This window comes from Miscanthus floridulus, chromosome 8 (genome assembly GCF_019320115.1).
Source record: "Miscanthus floridulus cultivar M001 chromosome 8, ASM1932011v1, whole genome shotgun sequence".
Lineage (NCBI taxonomy): Eukaryota > Viridiplantae > Streptophyta > Magnoliopsida > Poales > Poaceae > Miscanthus > Miscanthus floridulus.
Window position 1 is genome coordinate 56,772,550 of NC_089587.1, and position 20,290 is coordinate 56,792,839.

The 20,290-nt window shown below is 42.4% G+C and overlaps 1 protein-coding gene across 1 annotated transcript; it reads left to right on the top strand.

Moving 5' to 3' along the window:
• The first annotated feature begins 17,907 nt into the window (after positions 1-17,907).
• On the top strand, positions 17,908-18,477 carry LOC136472154 (uncharacterized). Its single transcript, XM_066469878.1, has 3 exons — positions 17,908-17,988; positions 18,077-18,256; positions 18,348-18,477. The coding sequence occupies exons 1-3, from the start codon at positions 17,909-17,911 to the stop codon at positions 18,460-18,462; spliced, it is 375 nt and encodes a 124-aa protein (XP_066325975.1). The 5' UTR covers position 17,908; the 3' UTR covers positions 18,463-18,477.
• Positions 18,478-20,290: the final 1,813 nt, after the last annotated feature.

Genomic DNA, 20,290 nt, shown 5'->3' on the forward strand with positions numbered 1-20,290 from the left:
CCATCGAGGAACAACAAGTAGTACTCAAATTAGATGAACCAATCATGAATAGCAACTAGGATATGAAACCCTAACATCATCGTCATGAAGGAGGGAGGATTGGGGGTCGATTTCACCTCAGGGTCGGTGTCAGCGCAAAGGAGCAGCACAATGGGAGGAAGAACAAGACCCGGTGAGGCAGATGAAGCAGATCTGGCTGGAGAGGAAGCAGATCTGGCCGGAAGAATAGCTTCACCACCACCGCACCCATAGAAGAAGAGGGAAGAAGACAGCCCCCTCCATGGAGTCCCTATGGTCGACGGAGCGACGCCTCATCGTAGCAGATCCAAGGTGGGGGAACGGAGATGAAGATCATTGGGGGAGGATGCCGTCGCGATGCACACCAGCTCATCACCACCGCCGGTCTCTCACGTGGCTAGAGGAAGGCAAAAAGCACGAAGAGGATGGAAGAAGAAGCAGCACCAAGAGCCGCTTATAAAGGCAGAGGATTTCACCGGTGGGGAGAGTGCGTGCGGAGCTTTCCCTCTTCTAGCATGAGCCACCTACCGCCACTGAAATCGCCCGCCCTAGCGCCACATAGAGCCACGCCTAGGAGAAACGAACCCTAGAGCTAGGCGCTTGGGGCTGTTTTGCTCTCACCGGCTAGGCTCCAAGGCAGGCCAAGCCTCCCAAACATAGGAGTTGCAGCCTAGGAGTGCAGCCGGGCTCTTGGGCCACACTCCCAAAAAAGGCCCATAGTGTTTTGCTATGTCGGTGGTGCATGTACGTATCACGCCATGTGGTGTGTCATGTGTATGTGCACATTCTCACCTAGGTCAACTCCAGATATGACTTTTGGTGCAACACAATGTGGAGGCGGTGCCCCACATAGGAGTGCAAACTTCTAGACCCCTTAGGTAAGTAGTTTTGGTGTTAATGACAACCTTGCTTTTGTGACTAATGTGTGTGTTTTGGAGAAACAGGTCTAATGTTAGGTCACAATGTGTGAAGATAAAGGAGTATCCTCAAGCACTGATGAAGAAGCAAGTTTGAGGAAAGATTTAGCTTGTGTTGCTAGTGTATGGATTGGAGGATCAAGACCACAACGCATGAAGAATGGTGACATCCCCATTGGTTGATGACAAGACGGTCAAAGATCTCAATGATTAAGAAGGAGATCAATCAAGGAGTCAAGTGAAGCGATCACAAACTCAAGATTAAGTGGATCATGGAGGACTCAGGTCTTACAAGCGAAGACTCAAGGATTCAAGACCCTTTTAAGAGTTAGGATCGACAAAAAGGGGAGTCATGTGTGCAAAGGATCAACAAAATGTTCAAGTGTGCATGGTGGTATAATCTTGATGAGCATATGGTCCTGAGAGCTTGGTTTATGGTGCGCCGAGCTATCCAGTACGGCTTGTCTACGGTTTAGCACCATAGTAAGAACTGGAAGTGAAAAAGGAGAAGGAACAGCACCGATTGCTCAACCCTTGCTTGAAATTAGAACAGGTGCTTATATAGATTTACTAGATGAAAACTTAATACGGCTGATAATAATAAAGCATCAATAAGGACTCACTATTAGTATTGCTTTCTGCTAAAGAAAACCAGCAACTATAAAGCCTAGCATACTCCTTGGAGTCGAGAAAGTATTCCCACTGGTCGGATAAGTCTTGCGAGTATATATGTACTTAGGGTTTATTTACCCCTGTTGCAGGTGATGCTTGAGGCATACCTTGTGTGGAGGATCCTTCTAGTGGGCTCAGATGGAATCCACGTTATCTTATTGCTAGATGTTATCTTTTAATATTCTGCTGTTTATCATTCTATTACTCTGTATTTGGTATGGTAATAATGTACTTTTTAAGAAACTAATGTATGAGATGGATGTTGTGTTGTAACTCATTCTCATTATTGGATCCTTGGGAAAATGTGGATCTTTCGGGTTCTCCCTCGGGGTGTGCCCGACGGACACAACTCGCTGTAGTTGCTTCCGGGGTGCTTAGTGTCTGGTGGAAGATGAGCGCCTCTGTAAGTACGCTATTTCGGGCGGTTCTGCCACAGATTATCTACATTGTAGCGAGACTTTTCTAAATTAATACCTTGTGTGGTGGCATGGATGTCATATAATTAACTAATTATGTTCTAGTTTTAATATGGTATGTATGTCATGTAATGCAGATGAGCCAGCATTGGATGTACAACGCTGATCGCCGCTCCTAAGAGTTCATTGAGGGCCTGCATTCTTTCTTACGTGTGGCCAAGGCAAACAAACGCGATGATTTCATGTGCTGCCCATGTGCCATATGTAGAATTTGAAGGAATATGCTAGCTCAAGGAGTCTTCATTCACACTTGTTGAAGTCGGGTTTCATGCCAAACTATATTTGCTAGACAAAGCATGGAGAAACCGGGGTTGTAATGGAAGAAGGTGAAAAAGAACAATGGGACGATGATGATATTATTGCTGAATATGGTGCCTTCAATGATACTGCAATGGGGAAGCTGAAGAAGAGGTAGGGGCAGAAGATGAGCCCGCTGATGATTTTGGTCAGGCCATTCATAATGCACAAAGAGAATGCAAAAGTGAAAAGGAGAAGATCAAGTTCGAGCGCATGCTAGAGAATCACAAGAAATTGCTATACCCAACTTGTGATGCGGGGAAGAAAAAGTTGGGTACCACACTAGAATTACTGCAATGGAAGGTAAAGAATGGTGTATCTAACAAGGGATTTGGGGAGTTACTGAAAATCCAAAAAGAAGATGCTTCCGAAGGATAACAAATTGCCTGCCACTACGTACAAAGCATAACAGGTAGTTTGCCCTTTGGGATTAGAAATCTAGAAGATACATGCATGTCCTAATGACTGCATCCTCTACCATGGTGAGGAGTATAAGAAGTTAGATGCATGCCCGGTATGTCATGCATCGCGATATAAGATTAGGCGAGATGACTCTGGTGATGTTGAGGGTGAATGTCCCACGAAGAAAATTCCTACCAAGATTATGTGGTATGCTCCTATAATACCACGCTTGAAACATCTATTTAGAAACAAAGACCATACAAAGTTGTTGTGATGGCACAAATAAGACCGTAAGGTAGACAATATGTTGAGATACCCTGCTGATGGGTCCCAGTGGAGAGCAATCGATAGAGAATTCCCGGAGTTTGCAAATGATGCAAGTAACTTATGGTTTGCTTTAAGTACGGATGGTATGAATCCTTTCGGGGAGTAGAGCAGTAGTTAGTAGCTTATAGCATTGTCCTATTACTCTATGTATCTACAACTTCCTCCCTAGTTATGCATGAAGCGTAAGTTTATTATGATGCCAGTGCTCATCCAAGGCCTAGGGCAACCTGGCAACGACATCAATATGTACCTGAGGCCACTAGTTCAAGAACTTCTACTTTGTAGAACAAACCAGGTATATGTGTGTGGGATGAGCACAAACAGGAGCACTTGACATGCGAGCATTGTCGTTCGTAACAATCAATGATTGGCCTGCTCTAAGTAATCTTTCAGGACAATCAAACAAGGGATAAAATGCATGCACGCACTGTTTCGATGACATTAAAGGTATATTCTTGAAAAAATGTCGAAAGGTCGTGTGCCTTAGCCATTATCGATTTCTTCCTACAAATCACCCCTAAGAAAGAAAGGCAAGCATTTTAAAGGAAGGCAGACCACCAGACCAAGCCAGGCAACCGAACTGGTGAGGATGTACTCAATATGGTTAAGGATGTGAAAGTAGTATTTGGAAAGGCACATGGCAGCGAACCTGTTCTGAACGACGCCGATGGTCATGCACCCATGTGGAAGAAGAAGTCCATATTTTGGGAGCTACCCTATTGGCAAGTCCTAGAGGTCCGTAGCGCGATCGACGTGATGCACCTAATGAAGAATCTTTGTGCGAACCTGCTAGGCTTCATGGGTGTGTATGGGAAGCCTAAGGACACACTTGAAGCACGACAAGACCTGTGGTGTTTGAAAGAATGAGACAATCTACATCCAGAGAAGACAGATGATGGGGCCATTACTTATATCCTGCCAGCTACACTCTTAGCAAAGAAGAGAAGGAAAGCATGTTTGAATGCCTAGTAAGCATCAAGGTACCATCTGGATTCTCCTCAAATATAAAGGGTATAATAAATGTGCCAGAGAAGAAATTCCTAAACTTAAAGTCCATGACTACCACGTGCTCATAATGCAATTGCTTCCAGTTGCATTAAGAGGAATTCTACCTCCAAATGTACATCTAGCCACCGTAAAGTTATGTGCATTCCTCAATGCAATTTCTTAGAAGGCAATCGATCCAATGGATCTAGCTAAACTATAGAATGATGTGGTTCAATATCTGTCAGCTTGAGTTGGCGTTCCCTCCTTCCTTCTTTAATATCATGACACACCTCCTAGTTCACCTGGTCAAGGAGATTAGCATTCTCGGTCCTATGTTCCTGCACAAACATGTTTCCCCTTTGAGAGATTCATGGGAGTCCTAAAGAAATATGTTCACAACTATGCTCAGCCAGAAGGAAGCATCGCCAAGGGCTATGGAACAGAGGAGGTCATTGAGTTTTGTGTTGACTTTATTCCCAACCTTAACCCGATGGTGTTCCTGAATCACGACACGAGGGGAGACTAAGTGGAAAGGGGACACTAAGAAAGAAACCATATATTGGTACATAGGACAATTATTTTAAATAAAGCACACTACACAGTTATGCAAAACTCCTCCTTGGTGGATCTGTATATTGAGACACATAAAGAGTTGCTCCGATCCGAGTTTCTAGGGAAGTCTAAGCTTAGATTACGCGTCAGCACATGGAAACTTTTAGCAACTGGTTGCAAAAAGAATGTTAGGGTGATGAGAGTACTGATGAGCAACTGTATTTATTGGCTAGGCAGCCATCGTGGCATATCCTCACATACAAAGGCTATGAGATAAATGGGAATACATTTTACATAGTAGCCCAAGATAAAAGGAGCACCAACCAAAACAGTGGTCCGCATAGATGCCACTGACCCTAATGGAAATAAGCAAACATATTATGGCCGCATAGAGGAGATATGGGAACTAACTATGCACCTACTTTTAAGAACCTTTGTTCAAGTGCCAATGGGTAAAGGCAACTGGAGGCGGGGTAGCAGTCAACAACCAGTATGGAATGACAACCGTGGACCTCAACAATATTGGGTACAAAGATGAACCGTTTTTCCTTGCCAAGGATGTGAATAAGGTGTTCTATGTCAAAGACATGTCTACAAAACCAAAGAGAGGGAAAAACAACAATGACCCAATCAATGAGCCAAAGTGCCACATTATTCTTTCAGGGAAATAAAAAATCATCAAAATTGAAGACAAGTCAGACATATCAGAAGATTATGAAAAGGATGACCGAATTCCACCCTTCACAGTGAACAAAGACCCAAGCATCCAGCTAATTGATGAGGACACTCCATGGTTATGGCGTGATCATAACCAAGGGATATACGTTAAGAAGAAGTTCACTACTGTGTCCGCTTGATATATACAGTGATGTTTAATAGTGTGTATTAGAGGTATTATGTAACAATTATGAATTCAGAGATGTTTATTAGGTGTTTCCTTTTTTTCTATGTTTAGATTAAATTTGTATTTGATGGTGGGATTTCCATGTCGCTTTTGGACAATGAGTGATGAAAAAATGAAAAGATTTACGTTAAAATGATGTGAAAACAAATTTCCAATCAAAAACAAAAGTTTTAATGATTTAAATTAAACACTATATTTTTGCATTAACGAAATAGTAATTATTAATGACATTATGTTTCAATATTTAAAACAAAAAACTTTAGGTCACATAATTTTCCTGTGTGCAATATAGCAAAAGTAAATCCATATTCTTTTAAAACAATTTTATACCTTGTATTTAATTTACTGTGCAATTAACAAGACTTTAACATTTTATAGAAAGAAATATATAAAAAACAAATGGAGCTTGAAACTAGCGGGAAGCCAAACTGCAGCCCACCTTTACTCTCGGGTGGATCAACCACCCGGGACACAAGATGGGCTGTGTTTTCATGGCCCGCCAAAATCCCCTTTACTCCCGAGCCATGGCTACACCCAGAACTAAAGGTCAGACCTTTAGTCCCGGTTCTAACCATCACCCAGGACTAAAGAACCTTTAGCCCCGGTTCTAACCATCACCCAGGACTAAAGGCCCCCCTTTATAAACCACGCTATTCTCCCTTCTCTAGTTCTCTTCCTCTCTGTCTCTACCGCCCGATCGATCCAGGCCCGGCCGCGCCACCGCCACCACGCTTCGCTTCGATCTTCGCAGCCATCCCCACGCCGTTTGTCGTCATCTCTACCTCAACTCGTAGTGCGCCTTCTTCTCCAACCGGATCCAGTAGCCGCCAAGCCACTCCGTCACCTCATCTTCTCCACTAGATCTGATCCAGTAGCGCCGCCGCCCCCAGGCAACCACCCTAGCCTCGCCTCATCACATGCACTTCTTCTCCGACCGGCCAGTGCACGCCTCGCTCGTCCCTAGCCCATGTGCCTCTCTCGTCCTCGCTGGAGCGTGTGTCCTCCTTGTCCCGGCCCACCTCGCTCGTCCTCACCGGAGCGCATGTTATCCTCATCCCTCAGCGCCCTGGCGCCGCCTCGCTCGTCCTCATCCACACCGGAGAGCGCGCCCAAGCCGACGCACCGCCGAGGACGAGGAGCTCCAGAGCCATCAATTGGGTCTATGTTTTGCTCGTTTTGATTTCTTGCGGTTTGACATCAATTGGGTCTTTGTTTGGAAGACGACGATCGTTTGATATCTTGTATGTGCCTATCAGTAGCATGAATCATGAATGAACCATCGAACAAGGCAACCTAAACGATGCTCAGCGCTGGTGAAACCCCATCGGATCGGATCGACAAAGCTGCGGCTTATGTGATCTTAGAAGATGTGTGAGGTCATGAGAGCGTGTGTTTTTTCTCAATTTTGTTTGCTTCATAAGCTGTCGGATTACCCAGTCTCTATCAAACCTGACAGAACATGATCCAGGACAACGCTGATGAAATCTAACAGGATGCCTATTGGCATAGCATGACACAGCTAGCTGGTGTTCCAAGTTCAAATGACACAGTATTCTGATCGATCTGCTGCAGCAAGAAGGAAAACCCTAGATTCGCTGGATGGCCCTATGATTTGATTTTTGAAAGGCTCTATCAAAAACCAAAAGTTTTCAAATCAGAAAGCACGTACAAGTTATGTACAACTAGTACTGTCCAAATTAAAGGGAGATTATACTTAATAATTAATAACAAATGCGACTTCAATCCATCAATCAATGCAATTGTAGCCTAGAGCTAAAATAATCCTGATCCTTGTTAAACACACCCTTTCTTCTATATAAGATTCAAACATGTGCCACACAAGCTGCAGCTGCCGACTACTGTGCCATGCGCTACTGAACCTGCCCACCTCTACAGACGCGTCAGCCATGGAAGCTCGCTGCGCCTATGTTATACGATGGGATGGGACGATGAGTAGACTAAGGTAGCTACCACTATAGGCTAGTGTAGCAATAATGTGTGATGCTGAGGCGAGTGCTATTTTTATGCTTCAGCAGCGCTATAGTGCCGAGGGGAGCGTGAGGGACACGTAGGAAGGTTTATTTCTACAACAAATCTAGCTACCAGGGGCATGCATGAAGTACTTAATAGTATTATACCCAAATGGATGATGGACCCTGCATCCTAAAATATAAAGGCTAGAAATTCAAATTTTTGTACCAAAATACAAGATATCCTGGATCCTTAACCTCCTCTCTTTTTTTGGCCAGGATGTATTGAGATTCTTTTTAAACTTATTAGCTTCATCTAAAACAATCGGTTAGTAAATAAGGAAAATAACAACTAAACTACTCCCCTATATTCTAATTAATGAGGGGCAAAGTGGTCTTTGTTAATCTTCTTATTTTTTATCTAAATATCGTTAGGATACTTTATATTTCAGGATGGAGGGAGCAGTTAGTATACCAGTTTACAACTACCAAGCTTCTGTATTTCCATGAACAAAGCACCACCTATCCTGCTGCCCTCCGCCTCCCCAAAGAGTCATTTATATATATAAATGTTATGTAGAAAAAAAATGAATGGATTTTTGAGTGTAGTTATTTAATTAATTTTAAGCACATGACTCAATCCATTTTATAGATATATGGTTTTTATTTTTTATAGATATATCTAGTGGTATAAAAGCTAGATGGCTGCCCCGAGAGACAACATGGATGAAGAAATGATGGATATTATCAACACCGACACTCAATTTGCTGATGGTGACCAGTAGGATATAGATGACAGGAGTCAATACCTAGCTCTTGAAAATAATCAAGAAAATATTGTGCAAGAAAATACTGGTGAGGTATATATTTATATATATATTTGAATATTATATATATATTTGAATATCTATCATCTATTATGTGTACACATGATATTTATTTATTCTTTTTTATATGTAGCCCTCTGGATCGACGACCACAACGGCGAAAAGCAAAAATATTCGAGGCCCAAAAAAGCCATTGGAGGGGCGCTACATAATATCGAAATTAAATATCGAGATAGGAGAACCACTTGGTCCACATGCAAGGAAATTCATGCAACACTGTGGGTACCTTATAAGGGACGGACTTCCGATCAGTGCCCATGAATGGAAGCAAAAGATCAACGAGCCTCATGTTAGTTTTGTCTTTGATCTTGATAAGAATTTAATTTAAAATGATATCCTTCAACATTTCACGTTGCAAGCGGATGATTATGATGATATCAACAATGATGAATTGAAGGAACTAGTTCGAAAGTGGGCTATGAAGAAGATGGCCACACAATTCTAGACTTGGAAGAAATCCCTATATATAAAATACGTCAAGAAGAACCTAACGCCCAATTTTAATACTAGGGACCCGCTCGCAAAGTTGAGGCCCTACTGGAATGATTTTATACAGCACAAGACATCGGAAGAGGGTGAGGAACGGGTGAGAAGGAACTAAGAGAATGCTCGACAGAAGGTATACCACCATGGCATGGGATCAGGTGGCTACGCGACTGCCATTCCCAAGTGGGAAAAAATGGAAGCGGATATTCTTGCCGAGGGTATCACACCAGAATCACTCAATTGGCCCAAACACGCGAAGAATTAGTTTTTTGCTCATGGGGGAAGACTGGACCTAGAGACCGGAAAGCTGGTTCATGGCCCAAAACTTGAAAGAGCAATACAAAGATTTTCTTATGCTCTACAAGCTAAAGCTATTGGTGCATTTAGGCCTAATAGAGAGAAGGATGAACTGACATATGCCATCAGGACTATTGAACACAATGGCCGAACAAGATGTTTAGGACGGAACATTTCTTGAGAGCATGGTTTCCCTAACAATAAAGATACCTACAGAAGCTGATAGAGAAGGAAGGATGAGGAAGCAGCGTGGATCAGCAGGTTGGAGGAATATGTTCGTGAGTCACGGGAGGCGTTGATTCAAGCATAGGAGCATGAAAAAGACATGCAAGCTAGAATGTAGGACGAAATCATAAAGCAAGTGCAAATAGCAATGAGTGTCTGAAGGCAGGCATCAGATCTAGGAATCAACATTAATATTAGCCCCCCTGATTAGTTGAAAAGCAGTTGCGCTTTCACGGAGTTGCCAAATCAAGATGACGCAATGCTATGTTTCCCCGTAGATGATATCACTGCACCGTTTACATCATGTGAGCTACATATTCTAAAAGAGAATGCCACAATCATGGTGGCTCTCAGTGTTATTTCTCCTCCAGATCCTACTAAGATATCAAGAATCCATGGGGCAATAATACCACCTAGATATGTTAGCGTCTCAGTGAATAGAGTTAACAAAGGTTTTAGTGATCTGGCTCTTGACATTCTAGGAGGTGATGGAGAGAAGACTCTAGGAGAAGCAGAGAAGACATTCATACTATGGCGCAAGCGCTACATCATTATTCCTGGGGTCTCTAGTCTATCACTGCTTCCTCAACTGCCAGATAATAGGTGTAGACAAAATTGAACGAAACAATTTTTTTACCAATTTTCTATTGACATGCATGATTAATAATAACAATTTCTTATACCTAATTATTCTTTTTTGTACTCACACAGCAGGGCCTCCACCAACCTAAGTCCAATTATTCAATCTCTAGATCATCATAGTGCTCCGGGTAATGATTATGCAACGCCGCCACCGTCGCCACCTCCAAGGAGGTCTCCACCGTCGCCACCTCCAAGGAGGTCTCCAACTACTAAAAAACAGACCTTTCATCCCACCTCTGTTTTTGCCTTTAGTCCCAGTATTTTTGTGTTCAGGACTAAAGGGACTATTAGTCCTGGTTGTATTCTCAAACAAGGATACAAAGTTCCTGCCCTAAGTGTGTGGCGATGGCAGGCAACAATTAGTCCCGGTTATAGCCCAGATCCGGGACAAAAGGTTATCCTTTAGTCCTGACTAGACCCTCCAACCGAGAATAATCTTTACTCCCGGCTTGAGGATCTAGCCAGAACTAAAGGACCTTTAGTCCCGGCTCTCAGTTATAACCGGGATAAAATCTTTCTTGATAAAATAATATAGTCACGCTGGACAAAAAAATGAGGCAGCCAGGCATTGAACCCACGACCTCATAGCCAAGGTCCAAATCGTAGCACACTAGCTAGCCATCTGAACCAAGTCATTTTCTCGACAAGAAAGCACCCAAACATTTATTTAATAAGAGAAAAGACCCTTTAATTGATTATATTCTTTTGTTAACTATACTTTGAATTTTCTAGTCCATGTGCTTTCTTGTGCCTGATTGATCTCATAATTTTTATCAAGGTTTCAAATGCCTAATGTGAAGCCACCAACAAGTTCGAGATTTTTCTGAATTGGTTTGGTAATTTGTTCACTTTAATTGAATTTCCACGCGACTTCACCGATTAATTATATGTTGAACTAAGTCCACCCCCAAAAAGATCTGGAATGGTGCCAAACTTTGCCAAATAGTCTCTTGTGCCCTAGGAGACAAATATTTGTGGAGGTTGATGCAAAATTATATTGTTTTGAATATGTAATTCACCGTATTTCGTCCCACGCGGCACAAAGAAAAATGTAATAATAAAAATAATTATCAGAAAAACCTAAGATCTTGTGTGGGGCCATATTTTGGGTGTAAATAATTGCCAAAAAAATTTTAAGCCATTTCGATATAGGCGGAGTCGATGTGCTTCACAGAAGTATATAGAACCTTTCGTCGAACCCTATCTATACACCTAGGTTCTCTGGGATTCTGAGGTCCATATGCTTTCTAGTGCCGGATTGGGCTAAAACTTTTTCTCAAGACTTCAAATGCCTTATGTGTAGCCACCACCAAGTTTGAGATTTTTCTGAGGTGGTTTGGTATTTTTTTCAGTTTAATTGAATTTTCATGCGAATTCACTAATTAATTATACATTGAACTGGGTCCACCCCCTAAATGATCCAGAATGGTGCCAAACTTTGCAAAATGGTCTATTGTGCCCTAGGAGAGAAATATTTGTGGAGGTTGATGCAAAATTATATTGTTTTCAATATGTAATTCACCGTATTTCGTCTCACGCGGCACAAAGAAAAATGTAATAATAAAAATAATTATCAGAAAAATCTAAGATCTTGTGTGGGGCCATATTTTGGGTGTAAATGACTACCAAAATTTTTTTAAGCCATTTCAACATAGGTAGAGTCGACGTACTTCATAGAGGTATATAGAACCTTTCGTCGAACCCTTTCTATACACCTAGGTTCTCTAGGATTCTAAGGTCCATGTGCTTTCCAGTGCTGGATTGGGCTAAAACGTTTTCTCAAGACTACAAATGCCCTTTGTGTAGCCACCACCAAGTTTCAGATTTTTCTGAGGTGGTTTGATACTTTTTTTAATTTAATTGAATTTTCGCACGAATTCACCGATTAATTATACATTGAACTAGGTCCACCCTCTAAATGATCCGTAATGGTACCAAACTTTGCCAAATGGTCTATTGTATCCTAGGAGACAAATATTTGTGGAGGTTGGTGCAAAATTATATTTTTTTCAATATGTAATTCACCGTATTTCGTCTCACACGGCACAAACAAAAATGTAATAATAAAAATAATTATCAGAAAAACCTAAGATCTTGTGTGAGGCCATATTTTGGGTGTAAATGACTTCAAAAAAAATTCAAGCCATTTCAACATAGGTGGAGTCGACGTGCTTCCTAGAGGTATATAGAACATTACGTTGAACCCTATCTATACACCTAGGTTCTCTAGGATTCTGAGGTCTATATGCTTTCTAGTACCGGATTGGGCTGAAACTTTCTACCAAGACTTCAAATGCCTTATGTGTAGCCACCACCAAGTTTGAGATTTTTTCTGAGGTGGTTGGTACTTTTTTTCACTTTAATTGAATTTTCACGTGAATTCACCGATTAATTATACATTGAATTGGGTCCACCCCCCTAAATGATCCAGAATGGTGCCAACTTTGCAAAATGGTCTATTGTGCCCTAGGAGACAAATATTTGTGGAGGGTTGATGCAAAATTATATGGTTTTCAATATGGAATTCACCATATTTCATCTCACAACGGCACAAATAAAATGTAATAATAAAAATAATTATCAGAAAAATCTAAGATCTTGTGTGGGGCCATATTTTGAGTGTAAATGATTGCCAAAAAAATTTCAAGCCATTTCAACATAGGTGGAGTCGACGTGCTTCACAGAGGTATATAGAACCTTCGTCGAACCCTATCTATACACCTAGGTTCTCTAGGACTCTGAAGTCCATTTGCTTTCTAGTGCCGGATTAGTCTCAAAACTTTTTCTCAAGACTACAAATGCCCTGTGTTGTAGCCACCACCAAGTTTGAGATTTTTCTGAGGTGGTTTGATACTTTTTTAACTTTAATTGAATTTCCGCCCGGAACTCATCCGATATAATTATATATGAACTGGGTCCACCCCCTAAAATGATCCAGAATGGCACCAAACTTTGCCACATGGTCTATTGTGCCCTAGGAGACAATATTTGTGGAGGTTGTATGCAAAATATTATTGTTTTCAATATGTAATTCCACCGTATTTCGTCTCACACGGCACAAAGAAAAATGTAATAATAAAAATAATTATCAGAAAAATCTAAGATCTTGTGTGGGGCCATATTTTGGGTGTAAATGATTGCCAAAAAAATTTCAAAGCCATTTCAACTTAGGCGGAGTCGACGTGCTTCATAGAGGTATAAAAATCTTTCGTCAACCCTATCTATACACCTAGGTTCTCTAGGACTCTGAAGTCCATTTGCTTTCCAGTGCCGAATTGGTCTCAAACTTTTTCTCAGACTAGAAATACCCTGTGTGTAGCCACCACCAAGTTAGATTTTTCTAAGGTGGTTTGGTACTTTTTAACTTTAATTGAATTTCGCCCCGAACTCACCGATTAATTATACAATGATTAATGAAGAACCTAAAGATTTATGTTACAATTACGTAAAACTAATTTCCTGTCGAAAACCAATAAATTTAATAATTTCAATAAAGTCTACATTTTTGCATTAACGAAAATAGTGAGTATTAGTTGCATTATGTTCAACATTTATAATAAAAAACACAATAGTTTAGGTCACATATTTTTTTTGTGCAGTAAATGAAAATAAAGTTTATTACTTTTTCTAGAAAATTTATGCCTAGTATTGAATTTACTGCGCAAATAATAAGACTTAAACATTTAAATACAAAACATATATAAAATAAACTGATCTGCTTAAAAGTTGGCGGAAATGAAAATGTAGCCCACCTTTAGTCCGGCTCCTGCCACCAGCTAGGACTAAAGGTGGGCTGCATTTGGCGGCCCACCAAAAAATCCTTTAGTCCCGGCTCCTTCCAACAGCCGGGCACTAAAGGTCCCCCCACTTTAGTCCCCGGCTGGTGGCAGGAGCCGGGACTAAAGGTGCTTTAGTCTCGGCGGTGGATGGAGCCGGACTAAAGGTCCCTCTCCTATATACCGTCCTGCCTCCCTTCTCTCTTCCTCCTCATCGATCGTCTTCGTCTTCAGCTGCGTCCCTAGAGCTCCGTCCCGCCAGTCCGATTCGCACCTCCCTGGCCACCCCCGGACATGCCGCCTTCCTCATTGGAGGGCACCCCGAGGCCTCGCTCACCATCAGTCGGAGTAGCTCCCGAGCGCACGCCCCCTCATTCGAGGAGCCCCCTGGCCGCCCCATGACAGCCCGGCGTCGCTGCCATGCACGCCACCGCATGATTTCGCCTTCCGGCCATCCCCCGACGATTCCGCCTTCCTCACTAGGAGGGCACCCCGACAGCCCGCCCCACCTGTGCCAGGAAGTAGCCCCGAGGCCGATGCCCCCTCCAGGAGGAGCCCCTGGTTGCCCCCGACAGCACGCGCGCGCACCACGCCGACGCCGATTTTGCTTCTTCCTCCCCAGGCCACCCCGGCCCGACGCCGCGCCCTTCTTTCTCACCGGAGGGACATCCCGACGCCCACCCACACCCTCGCCGGAGTAGCCCCGACTGACGCCACGCCATGGCCAGGAGCCCCCGTGCCTCGATCCAGCGCCGCTGTCCACACCGCCCCGTCGCCAACACTCCATTAATTCTAACCGCCGGTATATATAATATATTATATTTATTATATTTATGAATTATATTGACTGAAAGTGTAATTAATGTATATGTATGAAATTATATATGTATGAAATGTGTATACTATATATATCAATTAATGTATATATGTATGAAATTATGTATGTATGAAATGTGTATATATATATCAATTAATGTATATATGTATGAAATTAATGTGTGTGTATATATATATATCAATTAATGTATACATGTATAATTTTTCCTTAGGAAAAAAAATCAATTGTGTTATATTCTGATACCATGTGGCCTATACCCTAAAACCCTAAACCACCCTAAACCCTAAACCACCCTAAACCACCCTAAACCCTCCCTCGGCCACCGACGCTGGCCGGCGCCCCGCAGGCACCACCGCCCCGAAATGTGTATGAAATGTCTATGAAACCCTAATTGCATAATTATTGTTTTATAATTGTTTAGGCTCTCTATGGCCGACCCGAGAGACGATGACCTGGAGGCGGAAATGATGGATATTATCAACGCCGGCACTGAACATTGTGCCAATGTTGATAATGACCAGCAGGAAGACGACGGGAGTCAATACTTGAATCTCGATCATATTGTTGAGGAAGTTGTTCATGAAGATAATTCCGGCGAGGTATATATTTCTCAATATCTAGCTCTCATTTATTTATTATGCATACATGTAGCCCACTGGATCGACCTTCGTTTTATAATACTTTTTGTGTTTCTATGCGTACATAGCCGTCTGGATCGACGACGACGACAGGGGAACACAAAGAATGTTCGAGGGGCCAAAAAGCCGTTGGAAGGCCGCTACATCATCTCAGAATTCAACGTGGCTACAGGCGAACCACTAGGACAATATGCACTAGAAATTCGTGTACCACTGTGGGTACCTTGTAAGGGACAAGCTCCCGATCAATGCCCGTGAATGGAAAAAAATAACAATGCTCCTCATATTAGTTATGTCTCTGATAAGGACAAGGAGCTGATTTGGCAAGATGTTCTTGCACATTTCACGCTCCAAACAGATGATTATCATGAAGACATCACCCACGAAAGGTTGACGGAGCGAGTTAGGCACTGGACAATGAAGAAGATGGCCACCCAATTCCAATCTTGGAAGAAGCAGCTGTACAAATCATACGTCAAGAAGAACAAGACTCCAAATTGGAACGATAAGGGCCCAATCACGAAGGCAAGGCCCTACTGGGAGGAATTTGTACAGTACAAGACATCAGAAGAGGGTGCGGAACGGGCGAGAAGGAACCAAGAGAATTCCTAGACAAAAGCAATACCACCATAACATGGGATCAGGTGGCTACGCGACTTCCGTTCCCAAGTGGCAAAAAATGGAAGCAGACCTTATTGCCAAGGGGGTCGTACCTGAATCAGCACGTGGCCTGAACGCACAAAGCGTTGGTTTTTAGGTCATGGGGGAGGATTGGACCCAGTCACCGGAAGCTCGTCCATGGCACAAAACTCGAAAGAGCAACAGAAAGGTTGATTCAAATTCTAAAAGCTAGAGATAGTGGACTATTCTGGCCCAACAGAGAGAAAGATGAACTGACATATTCCATCAGGACTGCTGAAGCATTGTGGACGAACTAGAGGCAAAGGGGCCGTTCCGTGGGTGCAAGGTTTCCCTGAATGGATCGATTCGTACAGAAGCCGCCAGAGACGGAAGGATGAGGAGGCAGAGAGGATCCGCATCTTGCAGCAATATGTTATTGAGTCACGGGAAGCGGTGCTTGAATCACAAAGGCGAGAAAAAGAAATGCAAGCGAAAATGCAAGAGGAAGTCGCAAGGCAAGTGCAAATACAATTGAGTGCCCACGGGATTACAACAGCTCCGGAATCAACATTAGCCCCCCCGATCAGTTGAGAAGCAGTTGTGCTTCTACGGAGCTGCCTGATGCCATAAAAGATGCAGAGCTGCGCTTCCCCGTGGATGACAGTCACTGAACCTTTTACATCATGTGAGCTGCACATTCCAAAAGATAATGGCACAGTGAAGGTGGCTATTGGTGTTGTAAACCCTATCGACCGTACCAAGACACCAAGAATCCATGGGCAGTAGTACCAGCTGGATATGCTACCGTCTCGGTGGATAAAGCTATTGAAGGTTTTAGCGATGTGCCTCTTGACATTCATGGAGGTGATGGGGAGAAGACCGTGGGAGAAGCAGAGAAGTCATTCATTGCATGGCGCAAGCGCTACATCAATATTCCTGGAAGCCGTTGCCGCACAATAGGTACGGATGAAAGTGAACGAAAACAATTTTTTTATTAATTTTATATTGCCTCTTAAATAACAATTGACTCATTGTCTTCTGTACGCACACAGCAGGGCTCTCCCCAACCTAAGTCCAATAGTACAATCACCAGACCAGCATAGTGCTCTGGGCGGCGGTTACGATGGGGTAGAAGACACGGCTGCATCCCCACCATCTCCAAGACGGTCTCCACCGCCGCCGCCACCGCCTCCAAGGCGTTCCCCAACGCCTGCCTCGAAGGTCTCCAACGCCTGTTCCCCCACCTCCTCCCATGAACCAGGGAAGACGGCTGCAAACAAATAAGCCATCTGCCCCACCGGCGAAGACGACCAAGAAGGCCCCCGTGAAACCAAGGCCAATTCCATCAGAAATTGCCTGGTGAAATGAGTAAAGAGGAGTTAGATGATGCGGTTAAAAAAACCAGTCGAAGCATTCTTCTCAGGCACAGGGAAGAGGAAGCAGCAGGAGCAGAAGCACTTCCACCTACCTCTAGCTAAACTAAGGCGGATGGTGGAAGCTGAGCAGAAAAAGAGGCGGCAAGCTCGTAAGCCCTCGCCACCATCAGACTTTGACCGCACTCTTAGCAAGATAATCAAGAAAGCTGCTAAAGCAGGGAAAACTGTTGCACAACTCGGAGAACAAGAATTGCAATCAGTCCCTCCTCTAGTTATTGCTAATGAATATGGTTCAAACATAGATATGCTGGATATGATGGAAATACCTGCTGATAAAGAAGTGGATATGGCGGAACTTGCTAACTTTTATGCTATGAGAGGTATCGACCTTGGCGATTTCCTCTTCGAAAGTGCGCCGGTAGCGGATGAATGGCAGAAATATGAGCATGGCAGGAGTCTATGGAATCCTAAGACCATCAATGAACTGGGTACACAATTGTTCAAGCTAAACACCTTGTACCTCGACTGCGTGTCACCGAAAAGAGTTCTATATTTCTGTCAGAATCAAAGACGACCATTGGTTCCGTGGCTGATGACGTTATGTACATTGAGTTTGCTGAATTACACCAACTAGTCCACCGGAACTCTCTCGACAAGACTCTCATCAGCTGCTATTGTCTGTAAGTGATTCTTTCTACTAATTAATAATAAGTCGCTACGTACGTACATGTCTGTGTTTATTATCCTCACTCTATATATATGATGCAGGTTTGAGATGGGAGAGTGCAAAAAGAGAGGGTGTACTGATATTGGTTTCATTGATCCACATATCGTATTCAAAAACCCTAAACCCCAACCAACATGGAAAGCAGAAACGGAGGCCAATATCAAGATGTTCTTAGAGAAGCAACGTGACAAGAAATGTATACTCTTCCCCTACAACTTCAGGTAAGTGTTCATAATGTCGACGATCGTGTATCCATATATATATGTTCACTGTACCTGTTAGCTAATTAATGAGTGTTAATGGACATGGCAGTGAACACTGGATATTGATGGAACTCGATCTGGAGAAAGGTCTTCTAGGCATCTGGGACTCGATGAGAAAAGAGCAAAAAGAGTTCCAAGAGATGATAGATATTATTCAGAGGTAATTGCAGTCTCACTAGCAAAACTATTCTAGTCTCTCTGCATGCAAATTAATGGTCCAAATATTTTTTATGTTATTTGGTAGTTGTTGGGAAAAGGTCTGTCAGGAACACCATATGAAACGCAAAGTGCCACTGAAAGTAGTGCTATACAAAGTAAGTACTATATACCTACCTTAGTTCAATTTCCCTATGCTCAGGATGATGACGAATCTTTTTCTCATAAAGTGGGTTCTGCTGCAGCCCTAGGGGACCAATCTTTGTGGATACTATGTTTGCGAGTTCATGAGAGTGTGCTAAAAAAGAACTAGTCTAGAGCAAAAAAGGGTAAGTGTACACATATATATATATTCTTCATACATATATATATATATATCGCTGATAGATACAATTTATTTATCATTATTCTTGATATATATATATATATATATATATATATATATACTAATATACTTTTTCTTTATCTCATATCTCAAATTGAAGACTCGTTGGTTGAAGGAAAAAACCCTGGACACACACCATCTCAAAGCAATCCAAGAGACAATAGGTGGATTTCTGAATGATCAGGTCTTAACTCACGGCGGCGAGTTTTACTATGACCCAAATATGTGATGATGAAAGCCAAATTTCATATTGATCCAAAGAACATGTGATGATGAAATGTACAATTAATGAAACTTTACATGTGACGATGAAATGTAATATTATGTTTTAGTTTACTTTTACTTGTGTTGCTTGCGTGCATTGATCAAGCGAAAACTTTATAGTACACGCGCATATACGTATATTACTTTGCAGCGAATAATGCGTATTCGAAACCAAATTAAAATAAAAAAGAATCATCAATTGAAATAAGCAGGAAAAGAAAAAAAAGACCCTTTAGTCCTGGTTGGTAATACCAACAGGGAATAAAGGGGCCAGCCCAGGCACTGGCGTGGCTACCTTTATAGTCCCGGTTGGTATCACCAACCAGGACTAAAGGTCCACTTCTATTCCCGGCTACTAACCCTTTATTTCCCGAACTCCTATTCCTGGCTACATAACCGGGAATAAAGGGGGTTGGCAGCCAAGAATAGAAGCCCTTTTTTTACCAGTGTCCAATGTGTGACAGAACCGCCCCAATTTATATAAGATCAAGTATGGTTTGTCCCCGCTAACACATTGACACACCCATACTTTCACTCATATAAACCTGGTATGTCCGCCGAGTGTCCTGAAAGACCTCGGTAAATCAACATCACAACCAAGATCGCGTGATTAAGCAAATACACATCACATACATCGGGTTGCAAGCGGAAATAATATTACAAAGGGGGTTAACAAATACTAGTACAAGTTTGGGTTTCAAAACCGCTTAGTGAAAACAACATAACTTTCAAATGATTACATTAATATAAGTTCCAATATATTGCTAGCATAGTGACATCATCCGACAAAAGCATATAGATGAGAAGTAAGTATAGAATCACCGAGCCCACCGGTGGTTAGCCACCATCATCAACAGGTCGAGAACATCACCTGCAACAAGGTGGGATAACCCTGAGTACTCGAATGTACTCAGCCAGACTTACCTATCGGAAACCAAAACAAATGACACCAAGGATCATGCAAGGCTTTCTTTAGTGGGCTAGCTGACTTGTTTACGAAAAGCATAAGCTATCATGAAGAAACCATTTTAAGTACTTTGCATCATCTTATTATGACCTATCCATCTAGGTAAGCACCTGTACTATAGCAATCACTTGATTAACCAATAACATCTAGTTACCAATTTAGATTTAGCATATCCCATACCATCCAGATAACTATCATTGTTCCATAATAATTACTACGA

What these genes read in the sequence shown, in the direction of transcription:
- LOC136472154 (XM_066469878.1), top strand. Translation starts at nt 17,909, where the DNA reads ATGTACATTGAGTTTGCTGAATTACACCAACTAGTCCACCGGAACTCT. An exon ending in CTCATCAGCTGCTATTGTCT is followed by an intron (nt 17,989 to 18,076) that starts GTAAGTGATTCT and finishes TATATGATGCAG; the next exon opens with GTTTGAGATGGGAGAGTGCA. An exon ending in CTCTTCCCCTACAACTTCAG is followed by an intron (nt 18,257 to 18,347) that starts GTAAGTGTTCAT and finishes TGGACATGGCAG; the next exon opens with TGAACACTGGATATTGATGG.